At 32.4% G+C, this 17,689-nt stretch overlaps 1 protein-coding gene across 1 annotated transcript in view; it reads left to right on the forward strand.

Annotated features, from left to right (window-relative positions):
• The window catches only part of unc-13, a 347,574-nt gene that overhangs the window by 164,100 nt on the left and 165,785 nt on the right, over positions 1–17,689 (forward strand). Inside the window, exon 6 of the mRNA XM_072534612.1 lies at positions 17,406–17,526. Coding sequence (XP_072390713.1) covers positions 17,406–17,526 — 121 coding nt within the window. The remainder of the gene's footprint in view (positions 1–17,405; positions 17,527–17,689) is intronic.

Genomic DNA, 17,689 nt, shown 5'->3' on the forward strand with positions numbered 1-17,689 from the left:
GAAAAGAACCCTGCGAGATGGAGACTGGAATGACAGGGAAAATTGGAGAAAACGGTTGAGTGAAGGAAGACAGTGAAAACTGTGGAAATCCTTATTAGTAGTAGTAATGTACATGTATTGGCCGATTCTACCTGTTTTCTATACTTATGACGAATCGGTAGCGAAAAAGGGGGCTGACGATGTGTGTTCGATAATTCATCACTTTGTGTATAACGTACTGACATCTCGGGTTCAAAATTTGATAATATTATGCGACTCTTGTAAAGGGCAAAATTAAAATTGCACAGTTTTTCGGTTCCCTTATTATCTAGTTTAGAATGAAGGACGGTTTAAGTTTGTGAAAGTAATTTTGCCCATCGGAGGGCGTTCCTATCTAGAGTGCGACCAGGACATAAGTTTAATTATTGACAAAGCTTATACGGAAACTCCGGATGATTGAAGAGAAGTCCTCCGCAACAGCAGAGTAAAACCAAAACCGTTCCAAGTTGTGAACTGTGGAAAAGATATCAAATTTCTGAACTGGATATTTCTTCAACAAGTATCCCAAGAAATGTCCAATGCCTACGAGATATATTCGAGTGTTGGAAATCAGGAAAAATAGCCCTCAATTTATCTTTCACAAGAATACCTATTCTAAGTTATTTGCAAGCTCGCTGTTTGAATGCAAAATTAAACGAAACCCGAAAAGAAATTTAAGGAAAGCTCATAATATCACAACTTTCTAACAACTTTACTAACTTTAATTCACAACTAAGTTACAAGATCTTCTCTACTTGACCAAATATTTGGAAAATGTAAACTGATTTACAAAGTACTGAACAGGAGGGAATTTCAGAGGAAGCACATTTTGTGGTACTGGGGAAGAACGTTCATGGTCCATGCCGGCACACTTAATTGTTTGTATGATGTTTTGCAAATAAAATATTTTTTTATCTTCTCTTGATTTTTTTTTTGCTGTAAACATGTCAACGTACCACTGAAAACATTTACCGATTTACACGGCTGAGTTAAAACAATTTGTTTTAGCCCTTTCTTTACCAGCGACGTATATATACGATTTGGGGCGTATATATACGATACGAAAAGTGCCACTCTTTTGGTAACTGCCGGGTATGGTCGGGTTTTTGGTCTATTTTTAGCATGCGTCTTGTACCGCAAAGATCACGTTAGCACGGACTACGCAGTATTCTGTTGTTACTGTTGCAGTGCAAATGTATTGTGAAATTTCAAGAAAATGTTTGATTCGAGAAAAAGAAGGCGATCATGTGATACAGGTGGTTTGTGTGGACTAACGCAAAAAGAATATGATGATATACTGGCATGCTTGGATTCCAATGAAGAGCCTTTTGTGGAAAGTAAAAGCGATTATGTGCCAGATAGTGATAATTTAGAAGAGAAGAAGATTGTTAATATTATTTATGGAAATGATGAAGCAATTTCTGAAAATGAAGGTGCTGATAAGGACGAGGACGAGGTTGTGGTTGCAAATACATCGAGAAATGAAAGCAAAAGAGCTTTAGCGGATGATTTTAGTATACAGTGATATAAACAGCAATTTGTTCCTGTCGTGTACGAGTTTGATGGCACAAATTCAGGTGCCCATTTAGACAATATTGAGAATCCTGCCAGAGAAATAGATTGTTTCTTTTTTCTTTCTAAATCCAGGTACTGTTAATTTAATTATACATGAAACAAATAATTTTGCTGCAGCGGAAGTTTACAAACATAAAAACTTACAGAAAATTGGTCAACAAACGATTTGTTATATACACCCATATTTTCTAGTGTAATATCCCGGAATCGCTTTCAGTCTATACTGAGAATGTTACACTTCGTTGAAAATGCTGATCAACCTCATGCAGATTCGTATTGCAAGGTGCGAGGCATTTTTTTGCAGGTAAAAAACTCATTTGCTAATAATTTTACACCACTCCAAAATCTGTCAATCCACAAAAGTTTGATTCTATTCAAAGGACGGCTGCAGTTTAAACAGCTTATAAGAACCAAACGCCATCGATTTGGAATAAAATTGTTTCTTCTGTGTAACTGTGAAACGGGTTATGTGTTAGACTTTATCGTTTATGTAGGTAAAAACACCGAAATAAATCATTATGAGGATATCGGCCTCTCAGGATCTGTGGTTGCCACTCTTATGAAACCCTACTTGGACAAAGGTCACTTGCTCTTTACTGATAACTGGTACACGTCTCCTAGTTTGTCAAGTTACCTATTTGGCCATAAAACTAACTCTTGTGGAACACTCAGAGTCAACAGAAAACACATGCCTAATTTAGCAGAAAAACTACTAAAAGGTGCAACTTCCTCAATGTCGAGTTGTAATATGTTGGCACTAAAATGGAAGGATCGAAGAGAGGTCACTATGCTTACTACCATGCACCAAAACAAAATGGTAGAATTGGCTAAAAAATACAGAAAGACAAACGAATTAATTAAAAAAGCAGCCTGTGTAAAAGATTACAATATGAATATGTTAGCAGTGGACAGGACTGACATGTTACTAAGTTCCACAGAAAGCGTCAGGAAAACCGTCAAATGGTATAAAAAGCTCTTTTTTTAGATTATGGACCTTTCTATTCTAAATGCACATGTAATATACCTTACACAACACCCAGAGAAAATACCATTGCCCTAGTTTCACTTAAATCTTATTCGTTAGCTTCTAGACAGGTATTTGGATCTAATCTTGAAATTATCTTGTTACAATGAGATGTTATTTTTAGATATCATTTACCAAAACATACAACTGTAGTGCCTGTGCGAAACGTTTTTTGTCTTGTAGGTAGACATTTTCCTGATATTATCCCCAACAACAAAGATCGTAGATGCACTGTTTGCTCAACAACAAAGACTCAAGCAAAGAAACGGCGCGAATCAAGGTACATGTGACGTGGGTCTCTGCGCACATCCTTGCTTTGGCATTTACCATACCCAGGAACAATTGTAATCACTACTTTTGTATTTATTTCATATTTAGTTTATAGTTAGTTATTAAAAATACTTTCGTTTTATATTTTTTTGGAACATTAAAGAGCATTTTCTTTACATTTAATGAGAAACCGTATATATACGTCGCTGGTACTGCTGGCACTTCAAAAACCCTGGGAACGGTGGCACTACGTCGCTGATCAGGTCTGGTAAAGAAAGAGTTAATTTGAAACATTAAATTTCGATTTCCATGAACACTGTTTTTGTGGACTCAGATTGTTTTACCCCCTGACTCCTCAATTATATCCAGCTTTGATACTGATGACAAGTTACAGTAAAATCTAATACCTTTCAGAGCATCAGATTCTCTATTGCATTTAACTGTAATTGACCATAGACAGTATCTTTGAGTCGTAACTATTTTTACTTATTATATAATTAATATCTGTTTGAATTATTTTCTCAGTAATTCTCACTATTTTTGAGAGATTCTCACTCAGTAACGATTTTAATAGTTTAAAACCTTAAAAGTACCTGTTTTATCGGTATTTAATCAAAACTCGATACATTTTTAGCTACTTGATATTAATAAACCAACACTTGCCTCAAATTATGTACCTTTTGACTTTAATAAGCGCTAACCGATTAGGGCATTTTCGAAACATTGCCGAATGAAAACAAAATACAACAATGCGATCATCACACAACAGTGGAATCATTGGAGATTACTCGAAACAATAGGATGGTACATAGGGATTCCCCTCTGTTCACGTTGGATTACCAGAGAATTAAACGTGTAGGGATTTTATGGAAAAACCAAATGAAATTTCGGCCGAACAAATCTCACCGAGGGTATACAATTACCTGCTCTATTATTTTGTTGTTTCTGTCAGTTACTCTTTGCTATTTTTCAAATAGGTATTTAGGGGAAATTGTATAGGTTGAGTGTTGTTTCATCACGCAGCTTATCAAGCCTATTGCTGAATATGGAGTATTTTTCAGTAGCGGTTAATACACTACCTACACTGAATAATGATAAAGCTTTCATTGACTGGAAAGGTTAGGATTACAGCCTCAGAGGTTCACTAAGTATCAAACACTACTTAATAAAAACTATTATAGTCATCTTTTTGTTCAGTTTAAAGCAAACATCATAAAAAAAGGCATTGTATTCGTATGTGCTTCGCTAACTTAAATTTTAGAGATAACTCTGCATCATCACCTTGCTTTCACATCTGGTACAACTACCCACTGTCTGCTAAGTTTTACCATTGCATCGTTTTTTTCAATGCTGTGTTAACTATTCCGTATATTAAGCCAGTGCCGATAATTTTTGAGACCAAAAAAAATAGTATCAGGATAGAACCCATTGGAAAAGAAAGAATATCTAACAAAAATTAAAAAAAAATAATTTACGGGCGATCTGAGCTGGGAAAGTGAAAGGGGCTGAGATTTTTAGGGTTAAAGATGGTTTATTGCCGCAAGTGGAATCATTGCCGCAAGTTTTGGAGCCACGAGTGTCTTCTCCTCCCTGGACCCCTTCTGCTGTCTATTTTTCCTTGAACGATCAGCTGTAGTACTCTATATTTATTATGTCTCATAACGTGACCCAAGTATTCCAACTTTCTTTTCTTTATACTTATTCCTACCTCTCTCTTTTTACCTATCCGGCGTAGTACCTCTTCGTTGGTCACGTGCTCAGTCCAGGATATACGTAATATACGTCGGTAAGCCCACATTTCGAAGGCCTCTACTTTTTTCATCAATGTTGCGGTCATTGTCTACGCCTCCATTCCATATAACAAAACCGGGAATACATAACATTTCAGAAGTCGAATTTTGAGAGGTAGGGTGAGGCTTTTAGAGGTGAAAATTTGCTTCATGCTAGTGAACGATGCTCTTGCCTTTTCTACTCTTATACGTATTTCCATCGCTTGATCCCAATTCGAGTTAATTGTTGTTCCCAAGTAGATGTACGAATTCACGTGTTCAATTCTTTCATTGTCTAATATCAGTTGCTGTGGTGGTTGTTGGGTTTTGCTTACTAACATCCATTTGGTTTTTGTGATATTTAGTCTGAGTCCGTATTGTGCACTTGTTTTTTGTATCTTACTCATTAGGCAACTCAGTTCCTCCATGCTACCTGCTAGAATCACAGTATCATCAGCATACCTTATGTTATTAATTATTAATATTACTGCTTGTTCAATTGTTTTTTTTTGTACTTCTACGATTTAAATCAGGAATGGGGAATTAAATACTAATTCTACGATTTAAATCAGGAAACTTGTAATTAATTTTTGGTTGATTATCTATCCCGTAAAAAAATCCTTCTCTTTGTTTCTAGCTCTCTGATTATTTCTATTTTTGCCTTTTTATTGCTTGCACTGTACTGAATATAAACGTTAAACGTTTATCTCCCAACCTGAACTTCCATTAAATAGCACTAAATCATTCGAGCAACTATTTCGTAACCCCCAACAAGTGCAACATCATCGGTGCCTAACGACAGCGTCAAAATTTGCAATTTGCACATACTAAACTGCCAACTACTGCATCGCGAGTCAGGATAAGGAAAATCTTGTTTCCTAAATTACCCTTTAGAATATAAATAGACGGTATAGTCGATTTACAAACATTTCACCTTCTGAAAACTTTGAGGCGAACTTTGAAGCGCTTCTGATAAACACCTGCAGCATCAATATTCTACAAAATTAACATTCCATCAAATTTGAATAGTTTTTAAGCTTTTAGAGACAATGAACTATTGTGAGTGTTACATTTTTTGATAAAAATAACAAACAAATTTTTTTTTTATTTATAAAAAACCCGCTTCAGCCTAATAAGGCGGAACAATAACAGTTAAATACACTTTGCTTAGTGATAAAAGTCTGTTAAACACAAAAGTATTTTACCTACCATGAGGTCCATATGTATGGAATAAATTCAATTTTAGCGTTATTATGTGCTATCTGAAAAAAACCTGAAACAGGTCGATTTTTATTCTTAAATTGACACAGTATAAAAATATTATCCCCTTCCAGCACCCTCTTTGAATTATAAGCACCCCCTCGAAAATTTTAAATAACAAAGGGGGTCGTGTGGCACCTTGTTAGAAAGGGATTTTAGTCATCTGTTCAGCAATATAAAGTTTTTTGAATTTTGTGCCATCATAACTAAGAAAATTGATTTTTACGATTAAATTAAATGTTCAACTTGACAACCATTATTCACTTCTTGACAATAACCGAGGCGATTTTGGAATTTGCGTACAACATTTTGTATCACTCCGGGGGTTATTTTGTTAGTTTCTTCCGTTATCCTAACTTTTAAATCAGCAATATTGCCTGGTATATTAAAATATACTTTAGAAATAATCAGGTATTTTCGTATCTGTTCTGCTAAACATTAGGGAAAAAACTTTGAAGATAATAAAATATTAGTCAAAAAGCCAAATAAACAATTGATATGAATCTAGTAAGCTGCTGTCATTTAGACATTTTATAGACATTTTAATTATGATTTGTTTTGCTAATAAAAAAAATCGGTTGCCTGTAAAGTCGGTTTTACGGGCGAAGATTTTACGTGACAACGTCTTTTTCTCGGTAGAATATTTATTGATATGAATATTATTAAATTGCACAATAGGAACAAGGAATTGAATGAAAATAAGAATTGCATTACCGATTTATTAGGTATTTTATATATTATTTTTATTTTATATATTATATTTTTATATATTATTTTATATATTATATTATTGATCTTATTATTTTCTACAAAATTTATTTGAAAATTTTTTCGATATATCAATTAGTTGCGGAGATATCGATCATTGAAGTTATTGTTTGCTACCAGTATTTTATATATTTATTTTTTTCAGTTATAAAAAATTACTATTTCCAATTGTGTCTACCAAGTATGGTCACATGTATTTGCCTACATATTAAATAATAATAAGTACAGATAATGTTACGTGACGTTCACTTCTGATTATATATATTTTAATATTTTTAATTTTAAAGAATCAATTTGAAAATCAAAACACTTATTCAGATCGAAGGTTCAAATTTTTGCTAAATAAATTTGAAATTAATTAAAATTTGTAAATGTAAATGGTAAAGTTGAAGATTAAAACATTTACTAAAATTGGAATTTGAAATTCTTGCTAAACACAGTTAAATTCTAACTCCGCGCGTGGTGATTGGTCGGTTTAGTTCGTTTGTTTGGTCGCCCTGTTTTGACAGGTTAGAAGTTATAATTTGTTATTTTAAATGTTTGACTAGCAATACGCGCTGTTTCTTCTCAATCGACTGAATTACGATTGATTGCAGAGTGATTTAAACTAATAATTTACTTAACACTATCAACATTTGTCAATAGTATGACATAACCTATAAACTCAGTTTCTCAACTTTTGTGTCAATCTAACAATTAATCAATCAATCATAGTTTACGATAATGAAATATTAGTGTACAATTATTTACCTTTATTGTTGTAGTTGTTGTAAATGACGAATCTAAGCACTCCACATTTTCACTACAGACACAGCTGACGATACTTTCAACGATTTTCACCTTTAGCGATTCAACGCGCCTAATTCTCTAGTGCCGCGCGCAGCAGACCGATCATGTTTGAGTGGGAGAGAGACGCAAGGCATTCGCCGGTCCGGCGGGCCTCTCTCTCGTTCGGCGACTCACTGTAACAGACGTGAGCGGGCGTTACGCTTTTTCTTAAATGACTCCGAGCCACAACCTAATTTAAGACGTTGTCACGTCAACAAGAACTCAAAAGAAGGTTTGTGAAATGTTTAATAATAAATACCCTGGTCAAAAAGTTTCGCAGTCTACAGATAGAAAAATTGAAAAGAAGTTTCGTTATACTGGGCATGTAAAAAATGTTGAAAAACAGGGTAGAAATGTTAAATTTACTGATGAAAAAAAGTTAGATGTACTTTTAGAGATTGAGGAAAATCCGCGTAAGACAACTCGAAAACTGGCCGTCGTCATTGATGTAAGTAAATTTGAGAGTTTTGAGAGAGTCATTTTGAGAGTTTTGCATAAAGAAAAATACCACCCTTACAAGTTCAGTTAGTTCATGAGTTAAATGAAGATGATCCCGATAGAAGGCAAGAATTCTGTGAAATAATGATGGGCAGAATGAACGCAGATTTGCAGTTTATTTGCATAAACAAAATAGTTTTTTCTGATGAAGCGACGTTTCATTTAAACTAAACGGTTAACAAACTCAGAGAAAAGCCTTACTGGGTGTATGAGACTCACGCAATATCCTAAAAAATTAACATTTGGGCTGGTATCATTAACAATAAAATTATTGGTCCTTATTTTTTTGAGGGCACAGTTGATGGTGAGGTTTATCTAGATTTTTTGATTAACTTTTTAGTGCCTACATTACGAAGATTTTTTCCTGATGTAAATCATCCAAATGAGATAGATCAATCTATTTTTAACCAACAAGACAGAGCTCTTCCGCATTTTGCACGTATAGTTAGAAATTATTTAAACGAGGTTTTTCCCAATAGGTGGATTGAAAAACGTGGAATCATCGAATGGCCGGCTAGATCCCCGATTTGACTCCTCTCAATTAGTTCTTATGGGGTTATTTAAAATCTAAAGTATATTTTAATAGACCAAACAGTATTACTAATTTAAAAGTTAGGATAACGGAAGAAGTTAACAAAATAACCCCCGAGGTCGTACAAAATGTTGTGCGAGAATTCCAAAATCGCCTCGGCGATTGTCAAGAAGTGAATAGTGGTTATTTTGAACATTTAATTTAATTGAAAACTACATTGGAAAATTCATTCTTAATAATATGTGACATTATTATCTTCATTCAACCTAAAGTTTTGTGAAAGGCATTATCAAAATTGTACATCTTAAAAATCAGTTTTCTCAGTTATGATTGCACTAAACTTAAAAACTTTATATTTCTAAACAGAGGACTAAAATCCCTTTCTAATAAGGTGCCACACGCCCCCGTTTGTTATTTAAAATTTTCGAGGTGGTGCTTACAATTCAAAAAGGGTGCTGGAAGGGGATAATATTTTTATACTGTAAATTGTCAATTTAAGAATAAAAATCGACCTTTTTCAGGTTTTTTTCAGATAGTACATAATAACGCCAAAAATGAATTTATTCCATACATATGGACCGCATGGTATAGTGTTTTTTGAATTTAAAATGTCTTTTAGATTGTTTGGTAATTGGTATTTAATTCTTTGACGATTGAACTTTTTGTACTTTTCCACTAGCAGATGTTTTACCGTTAGGGGTGAACCGCAGTCATCACAAATTGGGCCTTCTTCTTTCTTAGGCAAATGTTCATGAGAAAACTGGGTATGGTCCAATCTTATTTTTTATCTCCTGAAGCTTTGATTGTGTGGATTTCCATTTCATGAAATAACTAACTGCTGGATGTGACTTTTCCAATCTAACTGTTGATCAAATATCACTCCTAGAAATTTTATTTCGTTTGTATAGAAAAGATTTTGGTATTCAAGCATTAGGTTCGGTTTATTCTCGATATGTCTTTTTGAAAATATGTATTATACATTTTGTTTTATTAGAGCAAAACCTAAAACCGGTACTTAGGGACCAATTTACTCGTATATTTAAGTGTTCTTGTAATATTGACGCCATACAATTAACATAAACCTTTGATGTAAATAATTAGGTCATCAGCATATAGTCCTGAGACTTAAGAATAATAACTCATTTCTACTTTAACCAAACAGCAAAATTCAGAGTAGGCAAAGAACTTTCGGAGGAAATAGAGATAAAAAGAGACGTAAGGCAAGGTTGCATACTCTCCCTATTATTGTTCAATCTATATTCGGAAAAAATAATTAAAAAATCACTCGAAAATGTAACAATTGGAATAAAAGTCAACGGCAGATCCATCAACAGTATCAGATATGCCGATGAATCTATACTAATTGCAGAGAATATACAAGATCTACAGACACTTTTAGATAATGTAGTAAATGCTAGTGAGGAAAGCGGACTAACGCTTAACGCTAATAAAACAAAATTTATGACAATTTCAAAAACACAACAAGGCATTTTAAACATAAGAGGGGTGCTAATAGAAAAAGTTAAAAAATACAGATATCTTGGTACAATTATTAATGAAAATAACGAGTATACAGAAGCAATAAAAATTAGAATTGGACAAGCTAGAGCAACATTTAATAAGATGAGAAAAGTATTATGCAGTAGAGACCTTAGTTTGCAACTCAAAATAAGAATATTACGTTCATATGTGTTTTTGGTGCTGCTGTATGGGGTGGAGGCCTGGACCTTAAAGAAAGAGGTGAGCGATCGACTTGAAACATTCGAGATGTAGACCTACCGAAGAATATTAAAAATAAGTTGGGTAGACCGAATAACAAATGTTGAGGTCCTCAGAAAGATGACAAAGGAAATGGAAATCATAAATACGATTAAGATAAGAAAGTTACAATATCTCGGCCACGTTATGAGAGGGGATAAATATGTGTTGCTATAAACTATAATGCAGGAAAAATACAGAGAAAACCAAGTATTGGAAGAAGACGCATCTTCTGGCTCAACAATCTGAGAAAGTGGTATAATTGCAGTTCCGTCGACTTGTTCAGAGCTGCAATCTCAAAAGTGAAAATAGCTGTGATGATTACCAACCTCCTTAGAAGAGACGATGCCTAAAGAAGAAGATATAGTCTTGCCTGAACAAGTTTGGCAATGATTTTTATTATATTGTTTATTGCTAATAAAAATCCAGTAGGACTGATAATCGATCCTTGCGATTTGTATTGCGTATTCGTTTTTTTTGTCAGACACTTATCCAACAATATTTCTGAAACCTATTCGCATATTATTCTTGTAATTATATATGTAATTGTAGACTTAACATATATTTATTATGTAACAATAAAACACTGAAAACTTTGTTTTCAACAGATATAATGTTTTTGACATATTAATTAGTCTAATCTTTCTAAAACCAAATGGAGTGGAAATGTTTTTAAAACTCTGACTTAAACGCGCAAGTCATGAACATTACGAAGGAACAAAATGTGAAACAATGCTTTGTCCATTTCTAATTTTGCTTGAGATTTAATTGGAAATTTTATTTAAATTACCGACAAAGAAGTAAGTCCTGGCAACTAACTAGTGTAAAACATTTTAGCCCATTTTAGCGATTCTAGACCAAAAACACTTGATTTACCTTCGTGGTGGACGACACGGACATTTGTTAGGAACCAGCAGTGGAAGCTTAATTGTTGAACATTCGGGAGACGTAATTACGAGTCCCGTCGTTTAATATTCACCACGACTCTCTCGCGATAATCTCTTCGTTTCTAGCAGCGTGTGTTCCTTGGAAGATAATTAAATAAGGTAGTTCTGACCTACTTTTTCCATTTAAATAGAAAAAATAAATTTTACGTTTATCACCCCTAAAACAGCAGGTTATTTTAAACATTGTAGAAAAACTTGCATTTACATGACAAAATTATAGAAAAATGCATTCATTTTTTTGCTTTGTTAAACATTTTTTGATACGAAAGTTTTCTTCTTTGGGCATTACGTTGGCAATCATCATAGACTTTTTTACGGTTACACATTCGTCCTGCCCTCTGTTGTTGTAGTTTCGCAACTGTAGCTTGAGAGTTTTTGCTAGTTTTAATTCGGCTGCTCTCGCAGCCGATCCATTGAGGAGTGTTATCATCCTCAAAAATCATTATAAACATAAGCGGAAGATTTCCTGTTTATTTCGTACATAAATAATATAGCCGGAACAAAGATCAATCGAAAGAGCAATTATAATTATTATAAACAGACTCGAAAACGTTTATATTATCAATCTCAGAGGCGCAAAAGATTCAGAATCTTTTTCGGTGTTTAATTATATACAGGGTGAAACGAAAATACTACAAATTCACTTATAATACATCCACTACTAATTTTCCAACATAAACATGTCTCATTCTGGTATCAAAGAGACTTTCAAATCAAGGTTGTCAGACATATTTCCTAAAATTCCTAAGGTTATATTTAAAAAATATTCTCTATTCTGTATTCGTTATTATTCAATTGCTAGTCAACGAACGACACTCTTAAAAAATAATATGAACATATTCTCAAAAAATATATATATAAATTAATTAACTAGGTACCAATATTTCCATGGACTCTTCACTAATGAATTAAAGCAACCGTGAACTTTGTATATATTACTTATATTCTAAGTAATTTTCGAATATTGGCAACATTGTAGTCTGGAGAGAATTTGAACGTTCGACGTTGCCCTGTTGGTGAATTTAGCGGTAATACTTTTATAGATATAATGATCGACGTTTAAGAAATCAGACAACTTTTAAGAATCCAAGTTCTCAAAAACGGTTTCAAGAATTGTATTATTTTTTTCCAAATTTCATTGATTTTATACCTTACCTGGAAACATGAAAAATTGCAGATATATTAATAATGGTATTAAGGTTATATTCACTAATTTTAAACTCATGCATTATGGCAACAGCGAAACGCAAAGCCGTAAATTCTAATGAACACCTGTTTGTCTGGCTATGTGACACCCTAAAATATTTCCTTTTGCAGAGGCGGAGGCTTATTATAAGGTATAAGTAATATAAGTTATAAGTAATATTATATTTTTTTAGGATGGCATTTTTTAAGATGCATCAACTTCTGTGTTATCAATAAATAATATATGTTAATGACAGCTCCGAATTAAAAAATAAAGATTTGCACGTACAATCCCAAAGAATAGTTTTAAATATGTATGAGTGTTTGAAAAAAGAAAATATTGAGATGGCTGATAATGCAATTGTTTAGAGAATTCATGTATTAAAAAAATCGGGTATAAGACGATATATACAATTATTAAATTAGGCACAGTTACAGATCATTCCTTAAAACGGAAGCGACCAAATAAAAAATTGGGTAGGATTGACACTGCTGCAAAAGACGTTATTCAGCGAACAGTTTACAATTTTTACAAAGAAAATAGAGTGCCTACTTTAGAACTGATTCGTGAAAAATTAAGAGATTTCCCTGAATATAATTATATAGTCCGCCAATTCAGTGATTGTTATGGATAATGCGTCGGATCATTCCCGCATATTAAATAAAATACCTAATAATAACACGAAAAAGGACGAAATTTTAAAATTTATGCAACTTAAAAACATCACTGTTCCTAAAAAGATTCCAGTAAAGAAAGAATTAATTAGAATGATCAAATGTCGGAATTTTAAAAACGAATACGTTATTGACACCATTTGCAGCAGGCACGGCCATACTCTTTTGCGATTACCCTCATACTATTGCATTTTTAATCCAATTGAAATGGTTTGGGGTACCGTAAAAAAACGATTGCGAAAATATAATCAGTCACCAACATTAAGCGCAATGGCCATTGAGAATATTCGAGAAATAATTAGTGGCATTAATAGCGATGTGTGGAAAAATTGCGAAGCTCATGTTGTAAAAATAGAAAACGAATATCCTGTTTTACCGGCAATAGCACCAATAGTTATCCAACCTGGGAACGATTCGACTTTAGAAGACTCCGACGATTCTTTTCAGTCCTTCTAATTAATTTCTTTACAGCTATCGCGATGCATCTTGAACACTAGTATTCATTATTATACAGTGTGTCGCATTTAAGATGAAGACACCTCTATATATCAGCTACTAAAATACATACAGATTTCACATTTTGCACAGTCATACATGTTGATAGTGCACATTTTTTTAAGATAGTCATCTGAAATTTAAATTTTAAACGCGGCTTACTGCGAATCCACAAACAGGGTAAAGTTTTGATATTTTGCTTCGCGTTAGAGAAATCGGAAAAACTTATTTGGAAAAGTTGTTCCACTTATTGTAACCGCACATACCAAATTTCATGACAAAATTCGCAATTTTAGTTTTTCAGTATTATTTGTAATCTCGATCCTAAATCTACAATTGGCTGTCTAAAGATGCATCTCGGGACAGCCAACTGTCCGTTTTAGAATCCTGACTACAATTGAAGAGCTTATTTCTAAAGTGTCTTAAATCCATATAATGAAATTATAACAAAAATGAGGAATGTGGGGCAAAAACGTGCAGTGTAGAAATAGGGTGTACTCTAAAATGCACCTTGATACACCAACGAACTAATATGGGGAATAACGGAAGATGGAAGGGATTAGATAGAAATAAATTATGTAAAAGAAATAAATATGAATTTTATGAAGTAAATATGAATTTTAAAATATAACAGAATTAAGTGTTGGCTAGCGACTATGCAGGAGAATGACCACTTGACACTCAAAGAAGGATTCGGCCAATTTGCATGCCCTACAGAGACCGTAAGATATAAGAACTAATGACGAAAAAACCACCAAGAAATAAACAGATGAAAAGTAAAAGTTGCTCTAGTGAATGCTTGGGCGCCAGGAAGTTAAATGTTTTCTTCCGAGATATCTTGTATTGCTGAAAATAAGAAAGATAGGTACTAATTGAAATATTAAATTTTAACCCAACTTTAATAAATACCAATTTTATGTACAGACTATTTTAAACACTTATATATGACCCATCACCTCTTATATACAATTAACTTATCTATATTTACAGTAAAATCCCTGAATAATTATAAAACAATTTACCCCTGATATACCCCTTAAAAATTTCAAATTGTGACAAAAGTTAGATCCAATAATAATGTATAAATAATAAATATAATTATATACTACTCACTAATAGTTAGTTTTCGTTCAAAAATTGTTTAGGTTTTAAGAAAAAAAATTCTCTGGGATATGTGTGCACACAATAACCTAACAAAGAGAAATTCAAGGGAGAGTTATAACCTCATCCCTTGGTAAACAATAAATAATTAAATTAAATTACAATGATAAAATGTTTTTTTTAGGAAAAATTGAAAATATTTATTATTAAGGATAGTTTTTGTTATTAAAAATTGAACCAAAAGTTAAACCTTGAAGAGGACATAAAAAAAATTATTTAAAGTAATTGAATGATAATAAAAAAAAAATAAGTCAGTTCTTCCTGTCGGTTTCCCTCGAAGAGTGGAGAACTGGACTCAGGTGGTAACAAGATACCAAACCTGTATTCCCTGGATCAGGTACTATTGGACAAATACGTCCCTTTAAACTGCTTCTTAATTTCCCATAAAAAAACCAACTTGAAACTCCTTCCCCTTATCTTTATTAAGTATAACCCCAACTAAAAAATAATTCTTCCCCTGACTTGTAACTGGATTCTTGAGTAGGCTAAAAAAACAGTTGTGTTACTCCAAGTTTTTGTACATACAAAAGTTAAGGAAAAACACAAGGGTTATCAACCTTGGAAGGCGATACAAAAAATGTCAGCAAGTGACCTTAAATTGAAATAAAAACCTTAATGGTTTTCGGTAAATAGTGACCTTCGAATGGTGTGACAATGTTTTTATAATGTATGGATATATTAAATAGATAATTTTAACGGAAAACATGATCTTTATATTAAATAGAATAGAAAAAAAAAAAGAAATATTAGCCGGTTTAAATGGTATGAAATTGAAATACATAATTGTTTACTTTAACTCTTGAAAGGAAATAAAAATTTGAGATAGATATAGAATCTAATACTTATAATTTATTTAGGTATAAAACTTTTCCTTAATGAAATAAGGTGAAATATAACATGTATCAAATATATGAGATACCTATCAAAGACGAAATTAAAATAAGTCTGAATTTTACTAACAATGGCGGATGGTATGAAGGATTTTTCCTTATAATTTATTTGTAATGTTATCTTACCGGCTAGGGTGATCCAACTGAAAATATCCTCGTACAAAACAACAAAATAACTCAAATGGTTTCTTCTAAAATAACAGCTCTTCACATAAAAAATAAACTTAAACTAAATTCGGGAAAAAAAATGGACTCCCAGCCGCTCTACTCTGAGATGTTTATTCACTCACATCCAGTTAACAAGTGACAAGTTGAGATTTTACACGTCGCAGAATAAATGTACTTTCAGAATTTCACCGCTGAGGGCGCAGTTTAATGCCAATATCAGAAAATAAAATTTACTGGGAGTTATTTAAATATTTAGTTTAAGAATATTTTAATATGAATTTAATTTAGAATTAAATTAAAAGATTCCAGTCACAAAAAGAAGGTAAACGATTATTTAAGTAACGGACTCGTTACAAAATCCATGAAATTACAGATTTTCATACAAATTTAACATACAAATTATACAATTTTACAATTTTCATATGCACTTTTAAATGGTAAATAAGAAGTTGTTTTGGTACATATAACTTTATTCTAGACTTGAAGAAATCTATAAAGTTTAAAAAAAGAAAATTAAAAAAATCGAAATTTTGGCTTTAAGACACTTTGGAAATAAGCTCTTCAATTAATGAAAAAAGTAAAAGTGCGAATTTTGACATAAAACTTTGTTATGTGGGGTTATAATAATATTTGGAACATCTTTTCCAAATAAGTTTTTCAGATATCTCTAACTCGAAGCAAAATATTGAAGATTCACCCTGTTTGTGCATTAACAGTAGGCCGTGTTTAAAAATTTAATTTCAGTTGACTATCTTAATTGCTGGATAGACAATCTTTTAAAATTTTCTGACAGAATGAGCCATTATTTACAGATAATTGTAAAAAAATATTATGGTTTATGTAAAAACTAAATAATAAGTCCAATATTTGTATAAATCACTAAAATTAACAAGCTTTAATTTGTTATTTATTCGATGTTGTGAGCCCGCTCCCATTTGAAAAAAAACTGATTCTGTCCTTTGAAGAGTCCTATTCAAAAATGCCCCGTTTAAACAAATCGAAGGTTGAAGGGTGCCGGACATTTTTGCCGGAAACAATTCAAATTCAAAAGATCACCTTTTTCTGCTACGGAAAATATTGCTCCGATTTCTCACCAAAATCAATGTTGATACTTTAGTTTAGATACTCTTGAATCTCAAAAATACTCATTTACATATTTTTCAAGCCTCGAAAATGCATATTAGGTATCGCATTTTTCGGATTTTAAATCGCCTATATCTCCAAAACTATTAACTTTTGAGAAAAATGACATAGATCTTATTTAGAGTCAGCCAAAAACCTAAAAAATATTTTTTGGAGCACAAAAGGTGATATTTTGAATTTGTTTAAAAAATTGTTTAAACAATTTCTGCCCAAAAATTGAGAAATTTTCCTGAATATAATTATGTAAAAATTAATAAAAATTATATGATTTTTCTTGAAATATGCGTTTGATAACTGATCCCTTTTCTTAATTTCCACGCCAATGGTCGGCATTGGCATCAAAGAATCTCAAAAGCCGACGCTTGGCAAATTGACGATGGAAAAAGTATACAAATTTTACAGAAAAACTATTGTTATTAACATAACATTTTTGTATTTCAGGGGCCGCTGAAAAGAGTTCCAAACACGGAGCCGAAGACAAAGCAAACAGCATAATAACAGCTATGAAAGACAGAATGAAACAACGTGAACGAGAAAAACCAGAGATATTTGAACTGATCCGGTAAGTCCCACAACATAATTTTTTATTTATTTATGAAATTACACCTAATTTTGGGAATAGACAGAAAAGTGATAAACAGGGAAAGATAATTATAACAAATTTATTATAAAATTAAAATTTATTATTGCCAAAGTGCAGTTAAAATATAATGTTACATTGGAAT

This window comes from Diabrotica undecimpunctata, chromosome 6, assembly GCF_040954645.1.
Source record: "Diabrotica undecimpunctata isolate CICGRU chromosome 6, icDiaUnde3, whole genome shotgun sequence".
In the NCBI taxonomy this organism is placed as follows: domain Eukaryota; kingdom Metazoa; phylum Arthropoda; class Insecta; order Coleoptera; family Chrysomelidae; genus Diabrotica; species Diabrotica undecimpunctata.